Source organism: Nicotiana attenuata, unplaced genomic scaffold (genome assembly GCF_001879085.1).
Source record: "Nicotiana attenuata strain UT unplaced genomic scaffold, NIATTr2, whole genome shotgun sequence".
Lineage (NCBI taxonomy): Eukaryota > Viridiplantae > Streptophyta > Magnoliopsida > Solanales > Solanaceae > Nicotiana > Nicotiana attenuata.
The window spans coordinates 123,577-137,034 of record NW_017673418.1 but is presented as its reverse complement, the minus strand read 5'-3'; the positions used below and the strand labels follow the sequence as shown (position 1 = coordinate 137,034).

General features: G+C 37.0%; 2 protein-coding genes across 4 annotated transcripts; one reads left to right on the top strand and one right to left on the bottom strand.

Annotated features, from left to right (window-relative positions):
* Positions 1 to 1,480: 1,480 nt before the first annotated feature.
* Positions 1,481 to 5,455, bottom strand: LOC109216336 (the record flags this gene model as incomplete). Its single annotated transcript, XM_019380476.1, is given in 3 exon segments — positions 1,481 to 1,592; positions 3,374 to 3,456; positions 4,538 to 5,455. Coding segments are annotated over 3 exon segments (1,042 nt in total), but the record flags the coding sequence as incomplete, so codon positions are not given.
* A 149-nt stretch (positions 5,456 to 5,604) lies between these two features.
* Positions 5,605 to 12,337, top strand: LOC109216337 (tricin synthase 1-like). Of its 3 annotated transcripts, XM_019380477.1 has the most exons (10): positions 5,605 to 5,683; positions 7,284 to 7,605; positions 7,749 to 7,802; positions 8,620 to 8,703; positions 9,489 to 9,614; positions 10,696 to 10,763; positions 11,337 to 11,406; positions 11,512 to 11,577; positions 11,652 to 11,729; positions 11,856 to 12,337. In XM_019380477.1, exons 2-10 carry the CDS (start codon positions 7,330 to 7,332, stop codon positions 11,895 to 11,897), a joined length of 864 nt encoding a protein of 287 aa, XP_019236022.1. In that variant the 5' UTR covers positions 5,605 to 5,683; positions 7,284 to 7,329; the 3' UTR covers positions 11,898 to 12,337. The 3 variants fall into 3 exon arrangements, with proteins under 3 accessions (XP_019236022.1, XP_019236024.1, XP_019236023.1); XM_019380479.1 differs by lacking the exon at positions 7,284 to 7,605 and having other exon boundaries at positions 5,618 to 5,683; XM_019380478.1 differs by lacking the exon at positions 5,605 to 5,683 and having other exon boundaries at positions 7,280 to 7,605.
* The last annotated feature ends 1,121 nt before the right edge of the window (positions 12,338 to 13,458 follow it).

Sequence of the window (13,458 nt, the reverse complement as noted above, 5' to 3'; positions counted from 1 at the left end):
TACCAAAAAGAGGAACAAACTAACCTTGAAGCGTCTCAATGATCTAGTCTTCATTAAGTACAATAGAATATTGAGGCGTCGTTACAACGCTCGCAATGTAATTGATCCAATTAGTTTAGACAACATCGATGATGCTAATGAATGGCTAGCTGGAGTCCTGGAAGATCATGCAGATGAAGAAGTATTTGAGGATATTTCTTATTTCACTTGGGGTGATGTTGCAGAGGCGCGTGGAATTGGGAAGAGGATTTATGGTTGAAGGCGGAGTACCTCAACTTCAAGTTCACAGAGGAAGGGAAAAGAGGCAACTACTTTGAACCTAGTTGACGGAGAAGAAAAGTTGAAGAAGATGACGAGCAATACAATAATGATAGTGGAATACAAGAATTTGACAATCTTGTAGAAGAATAAGAATGCTCATTTTGTGCTTTAATTGATGCTATTCTTTAGTTTTTTAATTGAAGTATTGAACATTTGCTTACAATTACATGTGTTGTCTATGCAGTATTTATTTTAAATTTTTTTTTAAATTCCGCTTCAGTTACAAAAAGCGAGCGCTTCGCTTCTCGCTTCTCGTGAAATGGGGGTTGTCGCTTCTCCTCGCTTCACGCTCTTCACAACACTGACCTTTATTAATCAGAATTCATTGATCAAAGAAACATAGATTCCCCCTTTTCAAATGCATTACAAATTTTTAATGTATTTCCTAAGTAAATCATCACAAGGGAACTACCAGTCAAATCATGTTGAACAAACTCGATGCAGTCAAATGCACCTTTTTTTGTGAGCAGTAATTGCACCTTCGGAAATGATGGAAAATGGACTCCAATTTTTAACACCCAAACTTGGTTAGACCGTTTGTCTTCCAAGTCTCATAACTTAATGTTATTGGTCTTTTAGCTATCCTAAAAACTTGGGTCAAGATCTCTGCGAACCTAAATGTTTGACTGACTACACTCAGCTCGCTAGCTTGACTTGGAACTTGGAAGTCATTACCCTTCTTGGTCTCCACATTGTAGACAATCAGAAGAAAAGCAGATTCCAAGCAAATTAATACTGCTTTCTACAGGATATAGATTATTCCATGGCACTGCAATTAACTATCAAAAATCAGAGGAATAATTTAAATTAGCCTTGCGGAAGAACACGGGAATCAGCTTGAATTTAAATGCTGGAAAGTGGTGTTATGTTAGGAGAGGGGCAGAGGATAATGTCCAATGAAGGAAGAGTGACTGTGGGTTATGTTTGATATATAGATAGGTCTGTGTATCAGTGTAGACAAAAAGCTCTTTCTAGGAAAAAGATCTACTCTAGAAACAGAAAAGAACATAGAATCTGCTCAAGTGGAAAGTATCTAGAACAACTTCCATATTAAAGCCAGATACAAACTACCCAACGGAACCTCAAAAGTAGCATAAAGAGCACCAAGAATATCAAATAGTGGGGGGGGGGGGGGGGGGGGAGGAACAAGAACACTGACCTTGAACACGTGATGAGCCACAATCCGACTCTGACATTTTAAATTCATCTCTCACTTTTTGTAGCTCCAGTTTCATTTTTTCCTCGGATGACATGTTATCTGGGTGGAAATACTGTTCAAAATTGTGCATAAGTTATTACATTCACTTAAATGAATGACAGCCACATGGACAATAGAAATCAGATAACTGATGCTACTTGCTAAGCTAAACGAAGTAATGAACAGAAAGAACAATAAGAGAGTACAAAATCATGGATGAGCTCTGCAAAATTATGGCTGCAAATCAAGACAACCATCAACCATGCCTCCCCTTTTCTTTTATGTTTTTTTTTTCTTGTTTTGCTTAATTAAACAAAAACTGGACAAATAGATCAAATTGATATGCAATATGACAAAGAGCAATTTAGTCTGACCAAATATACATCTTAATCTTTTTTATAGATAATTTGGATAACCAAAATAAATAAAAACCTATGTTTGTTCTTTATACTGTTGTGATTATGCATGATTCTTTAAGCCGAGGGTGTATTGGAAACAGCCTCTCTACCTTCACAAGGTAGGGGTAAGACTGCGTACCTTCTATCCTCCCCATACCCCACTTATGGGATTACACTGTTGTTGTCGTTGTTGTTGTTGGACAATGAAAAAAAAGACCTTTTTTCTTCTTAACTCTAAAGTTAAGTATACAGCAACAACAACAATAACAACAAACCCAGTGTAATCCCACAAGTGGGGTCTGGGGAGGGTAGTATGTACGCAGATCTTACCCCTACCTTCAAGAAGAGAGGTTGTTTCTGAAAAACCCTCGTCTTAAGAAAGATAAAAGGAAGGGCAGCAGTAATCACACCAATTCTAAAACCGAAGAAAAAATACAAGGATACAAAACTAAAACGGAGTATTGTAATCAGAAGGCCAAAATGGAAGCAACGACAAGTAATCACATAAATCAAGAAATACGAAAATACATAACTAACGCTAACTCATTTACTAAAGCTACTGTTACAAAACCTTAGAATTCACCCTACCTGTCAATGAAAAAATGGGATTTGAGAGGAGCTGAAAGCCACTTGACTCTAAGGAGAGGACCACCAGCTAGCGGATCAGAAAGATTTGTATGGAATGTCCTACTCCTGCCTGAGCTTGACAAGGACAACACTAGGCAACATATTCTAACCCTTTACCTTTATTCTCAACCTCCACACCTTCCTATGGAGGTTATGAACAATGAAAATGAACTACATATGGTGGAAACCCATGTGAATCATCACTACGATATTTGATTCATACAGTCCGCACGCTGGTTCATACAATCGCCGCCCGCTCTTGTATTTGTAATAACTTGTCTTGAATAAAATTAAATTTTGATGGAAAAGAACCATAACTATGCAACCCTATTCTTAATAGATTGACCCCAAAATAGCATATCCAAATTATAAGAAAGCCACCTCAAGATATTATTTTTTATACAAATGGTAAAGCAAAAATGAAACTCGCATAATTGCCTTAACCTTTTGCTCTAATGCAGGATTATGTATAACATCTTAATTGTTAAAATTAACAAAAATCAGCAAAAAGTATCATGGTTAGTGTTAAGGTCTGGTTTAATCTCTCGTGTCTCAAATGTTGCTTTTAGATTTTAAAGCCAAATGCATCCACTCCTAGATTTTCTACTAAAGAAAGAAAAGACTGCTTGCTGCTCAGATCATCACTGAAGGCAAAATACCATTCAGATCCCTGAAATGAATGCTTCATAGGTGACTCACATTCAAAAAAACCAAATACTTAAAAACTATTGAGTGCAGATTGGACATCAAAAAGGTTTATCATGAGTAATCAAATTAGAAATAGCAGAATCATTGACAGAAAGATAATTGAGAACAAAATACTTATTACCTTTTCAACCAATTCTTCTTTTGGTGGATGCAACATAAAGCTTGGGGTACCACCCAGCTGCCCCAAGACATCAAGTCTCTGAACTGTAAAAAGTAATTGTAATCAATGTATCATAAATGTGTTCGCACCATCTCCTCGAAAAATACAAGCATTGCTGCTCACAAGGAAGGAAGCGCCAGACCTAAATCTAGTTGTAGCTTATATTAAAGAAAACAAGAAGTGATATTAGCCGTCGATGCACACTGCATTGACTAATGAATAAGAAATCCAAGCGCATTACTAGCAAAGTGGCCTATTGCACACTAATTGAACACAATAAGATTGCAAACATAGAAACAAGCCTTTGACATCATTGTGAAGGCTTTGCACATTTTCCACAATATATACATTTTATGAGTATAGAACTCTTCTATAAATGGTAATTGCAAGAGCAGCTCTTATGGAACTGGGTTCCTATAGAAGATTCATGGGGAAAATATATATTCATAAGAGATGAATCAGACCAATGACTCAATCATTAGCCACTTTGTATGACCTCAATTAATTCCAACTACTTTATATTACCACAAAAGCAACACTTACATCTCTTTTTACATATATATAATGGAGGTCGTCCAGCGAGCTTTTGCGCACCTCAATTATTCTTTCCTGATACCTGCTAACTCCTAACAAGTAACTCAACCACCAATTCTTAGGCATATGGGAAGAAATCACCTAGCAATTGTTTGCTTCGGCTAGGATTTGAACTTTGATCCCCCATGATTTTCATCCCAATTGAACGCTAGACCACACCCTTAGGTGCAGCTACACTTACATTTCTTTCAGCAATAATAAATCAAAACTTAACCTCCCAACAACAATTAATCGTAGTTCTCAATTCCTTTCCATATATAAAAAATTGTTTCTGCTTATACATATATGTCCCATGTATTTTCTACCTCACACCTTTATTCACTAAAGCATGAGCTTTATGCTTAACAGTTCTGGTAGCAATAGGTGCTTCTCACTGCTTTTAGCATTTGATCACACTTGCATATATAAAATATAACTAAACAAGTCACAGCATCACATTTATTATACACAAGTTATCCAAATAAACATATACATAAGCGAACACCAATATTGCACCCAAATATGATGAGGTAAAAAAAAAGGCAAACTCACTCATTGTCCTATTAGCCTTCTCCTCATTGTGAGTCCTCAACGTAACAAGAGACTCTTTCAATTCCCTAAACCCGACGCCAGCCATCCTCGACTCGCTCTCTTTCTCCTCAGTCTCCCTTAGCTTCGCCAATCTATCGTTCAACTCTTTCAACGAAAACCAACCCTTCTCACCCTCCTTCTTTTTCGCGGGCCTCAACATTTTCAACTTCTCACCTAATTCACCATGACTGTACATCCTAACAAACTCAGCCCTCGTCCCTTCCTTATGACCACCCTCTTTATCCCTCATCATTTCCTTACCAAAAATCGACACAGGCAAATTCTCACTCCCACCAATCACTTTATCCATATTGGGTCTCAACTTAAAACTATCCTTATATCGCGAGAGCGATAACGAGTCAAACAACTTCCCTCTATTCTCATTATTCTGGTTGTAGTTGTTATTGTTGTTGAAGTTACGGAGGTTAGTGCGAATGGCGCTGAGGTCAAACTTTCCGGTGGGGCCCGGTCTAGGGGCATTATTGACATTTCTTTTGTAGATTTCTTGAAATGACGGCGGTGGAGGAATAGAATCAGTACGGCGGCGGAATTCAGCGAGGTTTTTTCTAATTTCTTCTAATGATGGGGTTTTAGAAGAAGGATTTTGGTTTCTGGGATTATTGGGGATAGAGGAAAAAGAGAAGGGTTTAGGTGTGGGGGGTTCTGAGGTAGGGGGTAGGGTATTATTAGGGATTTGGGGGTGATCGGAATTTGAATTCGAAGAGAAGAAATGGGGGAAAATGGGGTTGGGTTCAGGGAAAGGTTTGAGTTTTGGCCGGAGTTGGAGAAGCTTTGTTGTAGCTGCCATTGTTGAGTGTTGAGGTTTAGGGGTTTTAGGTTTTGTTTTGTTTTTGAGTCACTGTTTAGTGAAAATGGAAGGTAAATATTTATCGTTTTTCATTGAATACGAATAAAAACTACAATTTAAATTACTGTTATGCCCTTAAAGTTTGTCATACAGTTTGGCATAATGATGTCTAAATTTGACAATTCGTACAGCTTTATCTTTGTTGGTGGAATTAAAGGGAAAACAAACAAAGCAAACTGAAGAACCAGAGCTTCTTTCTGGGCTAATTTTCCCAACAGTTCCCCAGAGATTTCTTTGAGGTTCGTCAATTCTCTCTATTTATTTTTCATTCCATTTTATTTTCGTTGAATAAAGTTTTTTCTTTCTCGTTTGTTAGTTGTTACATGAGCTTGTGATATAGCTACACTTAATTTAGGACTGGTTAATGCAAAGAACTGAAAATCAGAAAACCAAGGTCCACTATGAAATATACATATTGGTTAGGAGGGATGTTTTAACTGTGGAGAATTAGAAATAGCTGACTAAGATGATATCTAAGGGTTGTGAACTACCGAAATTATGGAAAATAGAAATTTGGAAGGTCCACTATGCATACATACTATATTTTGACACCCCTTAGTAAAATTTCTGGATTCGCCACGGGTGGTGACGAATAGGAAAAACGAACTCCGAAAGCAGGAGAAGAAACATTTCACAAGATGGATAATTGGTTGGAACCCAAGGCTTTGTTTCAGTGGTAATGATGCAATGTAGGATTTGTGAGTAGGGTGCATTTTTACGAGCTTGAACCCTACTGTTGACTGAAGTCTGGTTTTTTAGTGGGAACAGGGTAGAACCCTTGGGGCATACACTTTGAGTTTCGAACCTGTGGGTCTACTCGGGTTGGGTCCGCTTACTCTTTCTCCATTATTCGTAAATAAGACGGATAATTGGGTGAAAAACATAGGTTAGCATGTGGGGGGTTTGCAGAAGCTGAATGATTTAACTATAGGCTTGAGCAATGACTGTGGTACCATGTTAGATTTTGCCGATAGAGGCAAACTGTTATTTGGTTTGTACTATATCAGGAATTGAAGGGAAGCATCCATTTGATATGATGCATCTTCTCAAGCACCATCTATATGTTGATTATGCTCCATTTGACCATATCTGATTCCTCATTTCCTCTAAATGTAAAGCAACGCCAAAGAGGAAATCTTAATTTGAGGCATATAAATGTGTTAAAAGCCTAGAAGATCTACCTCTGTTGTGATCTGGATTATACGATGCTACAATCCTACCTTCCAAATGGATCCATATGTCAATTTAAAATATAAAATTCGCAGCACTAGAGTAGGGTCATACATGATTCTTGTAAGAAAGCTGCATCGCGCCAATGCTACTAGCTTTTTTTTTTTTTTTTTTTTGCCAATCTATGAGTTTTCTTCTTTCTGATGTTTTAATCGAACTTGTAGCTTGTAGCTAAAAAATCTGTCATATTTCACTTCTTAATCATAAGTACCATAAGCCTTACATGCATTAAAAACATGGTGTCTGGACCTTCAATTACTAGTATTAGTGACAACAGTTAAGCGGGCAGAGAGGATACCTGGTTGAATAATCAAGAATGTGGCACTATAAGTAATTGGGAATTTAATTAATATCCTCGTTATCTTTGTTAAAATTCATAACCCACCATTAGTATACCCTCGTTATTTATGAAATGAATTGATAAATCCCAAAAAGAAGGAAGTTTGTTTTCTTTCATATTAGCTCCTTCTATTGCCTATAATTTAATATTAAAAGGGCATAGCACTCAAGAGGTACTGGGAGAATGTTAGAACACTTGGCTAATTTGAGTTTTAGTATCCTATTTTTTAACTCTCCTAAGTGCTTCATTTTATACTTGTTTTCTTGCAGGGAGTTCAACTTCCTTGAACTCTATAGGCTGCTGATTACTTTTCCCATGTCCAGCCGAATGGTGCTTCGCTGCACCAACTCATTTGCATTATCTCAACCTAAATTTAATGGGTGTTTCTTTCCATTGATATACCACATAAATGTGTCAGCCTTGACGAGGCATGTGCCTGCAACTGCTCTCTCCTTTTGTCAGCTTCAGGCATCAAACCTTCATGATAGTCCAGTTACTGTTGCAAGTGATGTTAGATATGGTGGTAAACAAATTATAAGTGTCGATTCGCCACTTTATGACTACATATTGTCAAACATTAGAGAACCAAAGGTGAATGCTCTGGTTGCAAACCCATTTTAATTTGAGAAGAGAAGCAAACATTGGGAAAGGAAAGATAAAAAGAAAGAAAAGAAGGAGGTACTCTATCTGGACTTCATTTCCTTATCTTTTTTTTTTTTTTTGGTTGCATTCAGATTTTGCATGAACTTAGGGAGGAGACAGCAACAATGCGAGGCAGTCAGATGCAGGTAATTCGTCAGCCTAGGCTTTGCTATCTGTTGTTTCCTTTACCTCCTAAGTAAGTTACACATTACCGCTGTTCCGCTGTGCATAGTTTTGAAACATGCACGTGATACCTTTATAATCTAAGACTTTAGTAACCTGTTAAGTTTCTGTATGTAAATATCGAGAGTCTCTTCATTCATCAAAAAACTAAGGTTCTTTTCCAAAAAGGTTTATTTATGGATGTTATTATGACCCTTGGTCCTCAGAAAGTTATTGGATGTGTGGCTCCAAGTCACACACAACAACTACTGACTGAGTCTGACTTGAAAAAAAGATCTCAGTGCTTGTATACTAAGTTTATTCTTTGAAATTCACTCGAATAAATATATGAAAACTGACTCTTTATGTTTAATTGAAGAAAATTTGTAATTTTAAATGAAACACAATCTGAGTCACTCATCTTATGATGGAGTGGACGAGATGCGGTTGTTGGGAATCTTTTGTGAAAGAACATGTTGTGAATAAACTTTTTTAGCATGTACTTTGATAGTAATGGGTGGGGGTGGGGAGGAAACTTCTTCCTCTTTCAACTGAGAGTCTTGAAAGTTTACTTTCTCCTATTTTATGCTAGTAATTTGAGACCTTGAGGGGATAAACCTTCTCCCTCTGCAAAAATCTCTGAAGGTCAACTGGAACTTAAATTTCCCTCTTTTTTATTGTTTTAGAACTTTGCTTTACAAGATAGGACTGTGATTAGTGATGATGATTTTTCTCGTGACGAAATTGACAAAATGATTTATTTGGACTTCAATGTTGGCTGACTGTTGTTCTTAGTAATAGGTGTCACCGGATCAAGCACAACTACTTGCTATGCTCGTCCAGATTCTTGGGGCAAAAAGGTGCATTGAAGTGGGCACGTATACTGTATGTATATGAACCCATCCTCTTGGTTTATACATTTGTCTTATGCTCTTCTTACCTCATATACGTTCTCTTTGTTGAATATATGGTGCACTGCTGACAATTTATGCTGCAAAACCTACTCAAGTAGCAAGTTTAAAATGCCAAAAGCTGGAAAACTGAGATTGAAACCAGGAATTTGTTGAAGACAGTTAATTGAATAGATTGGATTTGGAATTTGAGTGTGGGACTGGCTGTGTTTGAGTATGTACACCTTCTCCTGTCGTACTTACTACTTAGTATGGGACAAGATTGAAGTTTTCACCTCTCTTATCCAACCTCTGTTATCCTTCATGGATGTTTATGGTGCCAAAAGTAACAAAAAGAGTTTAAAGATAAAGAGGAGAGGGAGGGAACTTGATCTTCTCTTATATCTTCTTTGTATAGTTCCAATTTTATTACGTGAAGGGAAAAATATTTCCTTGTATTCATCATAAGACTATTCGTATTGAAGAGTATAGGCATAGGGTGGCCCTTATAGAGGTGAAGGGCCTAAAGAAAAGCTGGCCTGAAAATATTCGTAAAAGAGAATGTAACAGCATATTGGTTGCTGGGTAGGTATTATGTTATGGAAGAAATGGAGTAGAGAGGAGGGATGGTGGGAGAGGCTCACGGTTGTAGAAGAGAAGGCATGAGTAGGAGGGTCTCATGATATTTATCTGCTTTCTCTGTTAGTAAATTGACTGCTGTTGTTTTCCTCTGCTATCGGCTGTACTATCGATCATTAATATGAGTTGATCTTGTCACAGGGGTATTCATCCTTGGCTGTTGCTTTGGTCCTTCCAGAAGAAGGTCATTTAGTTGCTTGTGAAAGAGATGGGAAATCAATTGAAGTTGCTAAAAGATATTATGACCAAGCTGGCGTCTCACATAAGGTGATTGTAGTGTCTCCTTTTTGATTCATAAGATGTATCTACTATAGATGAAGTAGTCGTCGACCTTGTGATTATCCATCAATCAAGCAGTCAACCATGCCTCAATTCCAAATTTGGGGTTTGTTATATGAATTCTCTACAATTTCAGTGTTGAGGCGTGTCCTAATAATGGTTAAAAAGAATTCTTCCAAGGGAAATCAGGGGCTCTTTAAAACTAGAGATTATTTATATCTCACACTTATCCTACGTGGACCTGATTTAAGAGTAACATCAACCAACCCTTAGTTCAACTAGTTGATATCACGTCAATGGATCCTTCGTTCACATTCTGTCATGCTCCTAGGTAAGTCCCATTGATCGATAGAAATTCAAAGTTTTCTAGACAACTTTTTCCATGTGATTTTAGATCTATGGGTTTCATTTAGCACCTCCAATCACCATGTTGTTGCATCACTGGGCCGGTGTTTTTGGAAGTCTACTTAAGACATGATTAAATGATCTCAGGTTCAGGCATCATTCCCTCAATTTATTTTTCTATATATGCTCCTATTACCCTTTGTATGATGTAATTATATCTTATCTTATCCAATCTTGTATGTCCACACATATCTTCATTTTCACAATACGTATCTTGTGGATATGATGGGCCATAGAGGCCTCAAATTTGCTCCCGCATAACATGCTAGTCACGATACTATAGCACTCCTGTAGTATCTTTCAACCATCCTTTTTTATCCTCTGTTATATTGTCATCTCGCATACCATTCTCTTGGAAGATTGATGCATCTACGCACTAAAATCCCGTTCAGTCTCACTTTCACCCTTTGTTCTCTTTATGGAAGCTAAACGTGCATATGTCTTGTCTTAATTCTGTATATGCTAGAATTCTTGCACTTTAGTGTATTTTAAACCCATTAGGTTCTTTCTTTATGGCAGCCTAACATTAATTACTGGAATGTGAACTGTATTTCTCATTTTGTTACGACTTATCATTATTCATGCTTGTTTATGGTTGAAGCATGGCAAATATGTCTAACATGTCTTGATATCCATATCACTGACGGTTTAACTCTGTTATTAGGTGGACGTGAGACATGGTCTGGCAGCAGATACTTTGAAGTCTTTAATTCAAAATGGTGAAAGTTGCAGGTACATATTGGCTTAGGGCCAATTCTTGTTTGGTTGTCGACTTTGAGTTTTTTCTGATAAATATATAAGTAGATCCGCTATTGACTCCATATATGAGTGACAAATCTTATAAAACTTATTTTCCTTTTCTAAGGTTGGTTTTAGCTATTCTTAGCGCCGTTACGAGGTATAGAAGATGTGATTTTGAGACGGATACCTAGTTTTGGAAAAGCTGCTGTCTTATGGTTGGATCAACATACTTTCTAATCTACAATGTGGCAATACTTCTACATTGTGAACCCTTTTTTTTAGTTAAGTTACTTTTTTCCTATAAACCTTATCAGACAAATTTTCTTCACTGCGTATAAACTTGCACTAGTTCAAACCTCTTATCAGCCATTTACCTTTTAAAAGAACTGAACTGTTAACGAGACTGAGTAGATGGATTGAAGAAACGATAGTAGCTATCGGTTTTATCTGTCAGTTACAAATTCAGATGTCTCAACTATTTATATTTAGAGGAAACCATTTGACCTTCAGTGATATCAACAAAAAGAGCAAAGTGATTCACTATATAACTCCAATTCTATGCAGATATGATTTTGCTTTTGTTGATGCAGAAAAGAGAATGTATCAAGAGTACTTTGAGTTGCTGCTACAACTGGTGAGCAGTTACATGATCTCAAACCATCTTCATTCAAATCTAAAGTTGCTGCATAGTTTAGTATGGCTGGCAATTTGAAATTGCAAATTCTGTCCCCTTCCACAGGTGAGAGTTGGGGGTCTTATTGTAGTGGATAATGTCCTATGGCATGGAAGAGTTGCCGATCCACTGGTAAGAACATTTTTCATTTTTCACATGTTTCCCGATTCCAAAAAATTATTCAGCTCTAACCTTTCTAATGTTAGGTAAATGATTCCAAGACTCTTAGCATCAGAAATTTTAATCAAAACTTGATGGAGGATAAACGCGTCGACATCAGTATGGTAAGCACAAGATCTTCTTGTTCCTTTCTTCTTTTGGGGTTTTTTTTTTCCTATTTGGATTTTCTTAGACCAAGAAATATGAAATACCGGATGAAGTTCTGATATAATTTCTTTGGCCTTGCTAAGGTGCCTATTGGTGATGGTATGACGATCTGCCGTAAAAGATAAATCCTAATACAAAGAGGTTGGATGTTGAACTGCTCCATACAGCCATTTCATGGTTGTTTGTATATTCTTTGGGGAAGCTCCACAAGCGGAGTCTTGGAGCAATGGTAAAGTTGTATCCGTGTGACTTATAGGCCTTAGTTTCGAGCCATCGAACCAGCCACTAATGTTTGCATTAGGGTAGGTTGTCTATGTGTGGCCCTTTCCCGGATCATGCGTGAACGCGGAATGCCTCGTGCACCAGGCTGCCCTTGGAGTAAGCTTCCGGTGTGTTAAAAAAAATTTGTTTCACTTTTTCATTTGTAAAGAAAGAAGCTTACTTCTCACTTGGTGTTTGTGTATTCTCTGATCTTTTTCCTTCATGCTGTGTGTGTTTAAGATCCGGAAGTAAAATGGACTAGATGACAACTAATAGAGCAAGATTTAGATTCTTTTTTCTCATACACCATAAACCTTAACAGATTGACTCTTTGGTCCCAAGGCTTTTGGCAGAGGCAGATCTAGAATTTGAAATTTATGGGTTTTTATCGCAATTTCAAGTTAATATACCATAATAATTGAGTTTACGATATTTAATGATTAAAGGTACTGCATTCCCGTGACCTATATGATGTACTCTAAATCTGCTTTTGGTTGAGTGATAAGGACACATCACATGATGTATGAATTACATGCACTTAATAAGGGGTGATTTTTAAAAATAGCCAGATTTACAATGGTCGTTCAAAAATAGCCCAAATTCAAAAGTAATCGAAATTTAGCCACTTTTTATGTAAAGATAAATATGAGCGAAAACACTGTTGAAAACCCGAAAAATACTCCAGTATATTATGCTGGAGTTCCAACATAAGTATACTTGAACTCCAGCATATTATACTAGAGTTCCAGGATTGTATGCTGGAACTCCAGCATAATATGATGGAGTTCCAGCATAAATACACTAGAACTCCAGCATAATATACTGGAGTTCCAGCAAGTATAATGGTCCAGTATAATATACCGGAGTTTGGAGCACCAGTGCTCCAGTCTCCAGTATATTATACTGGAGCCAGCAAAGTATACCGGTTCAGCATAATATGCTGGAGTTCATACACAAGTGCACCGAACTCCAGTATATTATGCTGGACCGGTCTCTATTGCAGCAAAACGATGGCTATTTTTCGTTGACTTGATAAACGATGGCTATTTTTGATTGACCAGTCCGAAAACTGGCTATACCGTGAAATTTTGGCCTTAATAAGTTAGAGCCCTGCTTCGAACAAAGTATATGAGTTGGGAGGAAGGTAACAACTTGTTTGGATGGTTGTTATTCATCGTTTTATAATGTATTGTATATATTGTGTTGTACTGTATTGTATTGTATTGTATTGTATCGTTTTATAAATACGTTTGGATAGATTGTATTGTTTGTTGTTGTTAAATACATTTTGTTTTTTGGTTTGACAATATCATACTGCACTGTAACTGATAAGTTTACTAAAAATACCCTCAATTGCTTTAATATTAAAGTTATCAAGAATTATGCATAAATATAATTTAAGAAAACCCCTTTCTACTAATTTAT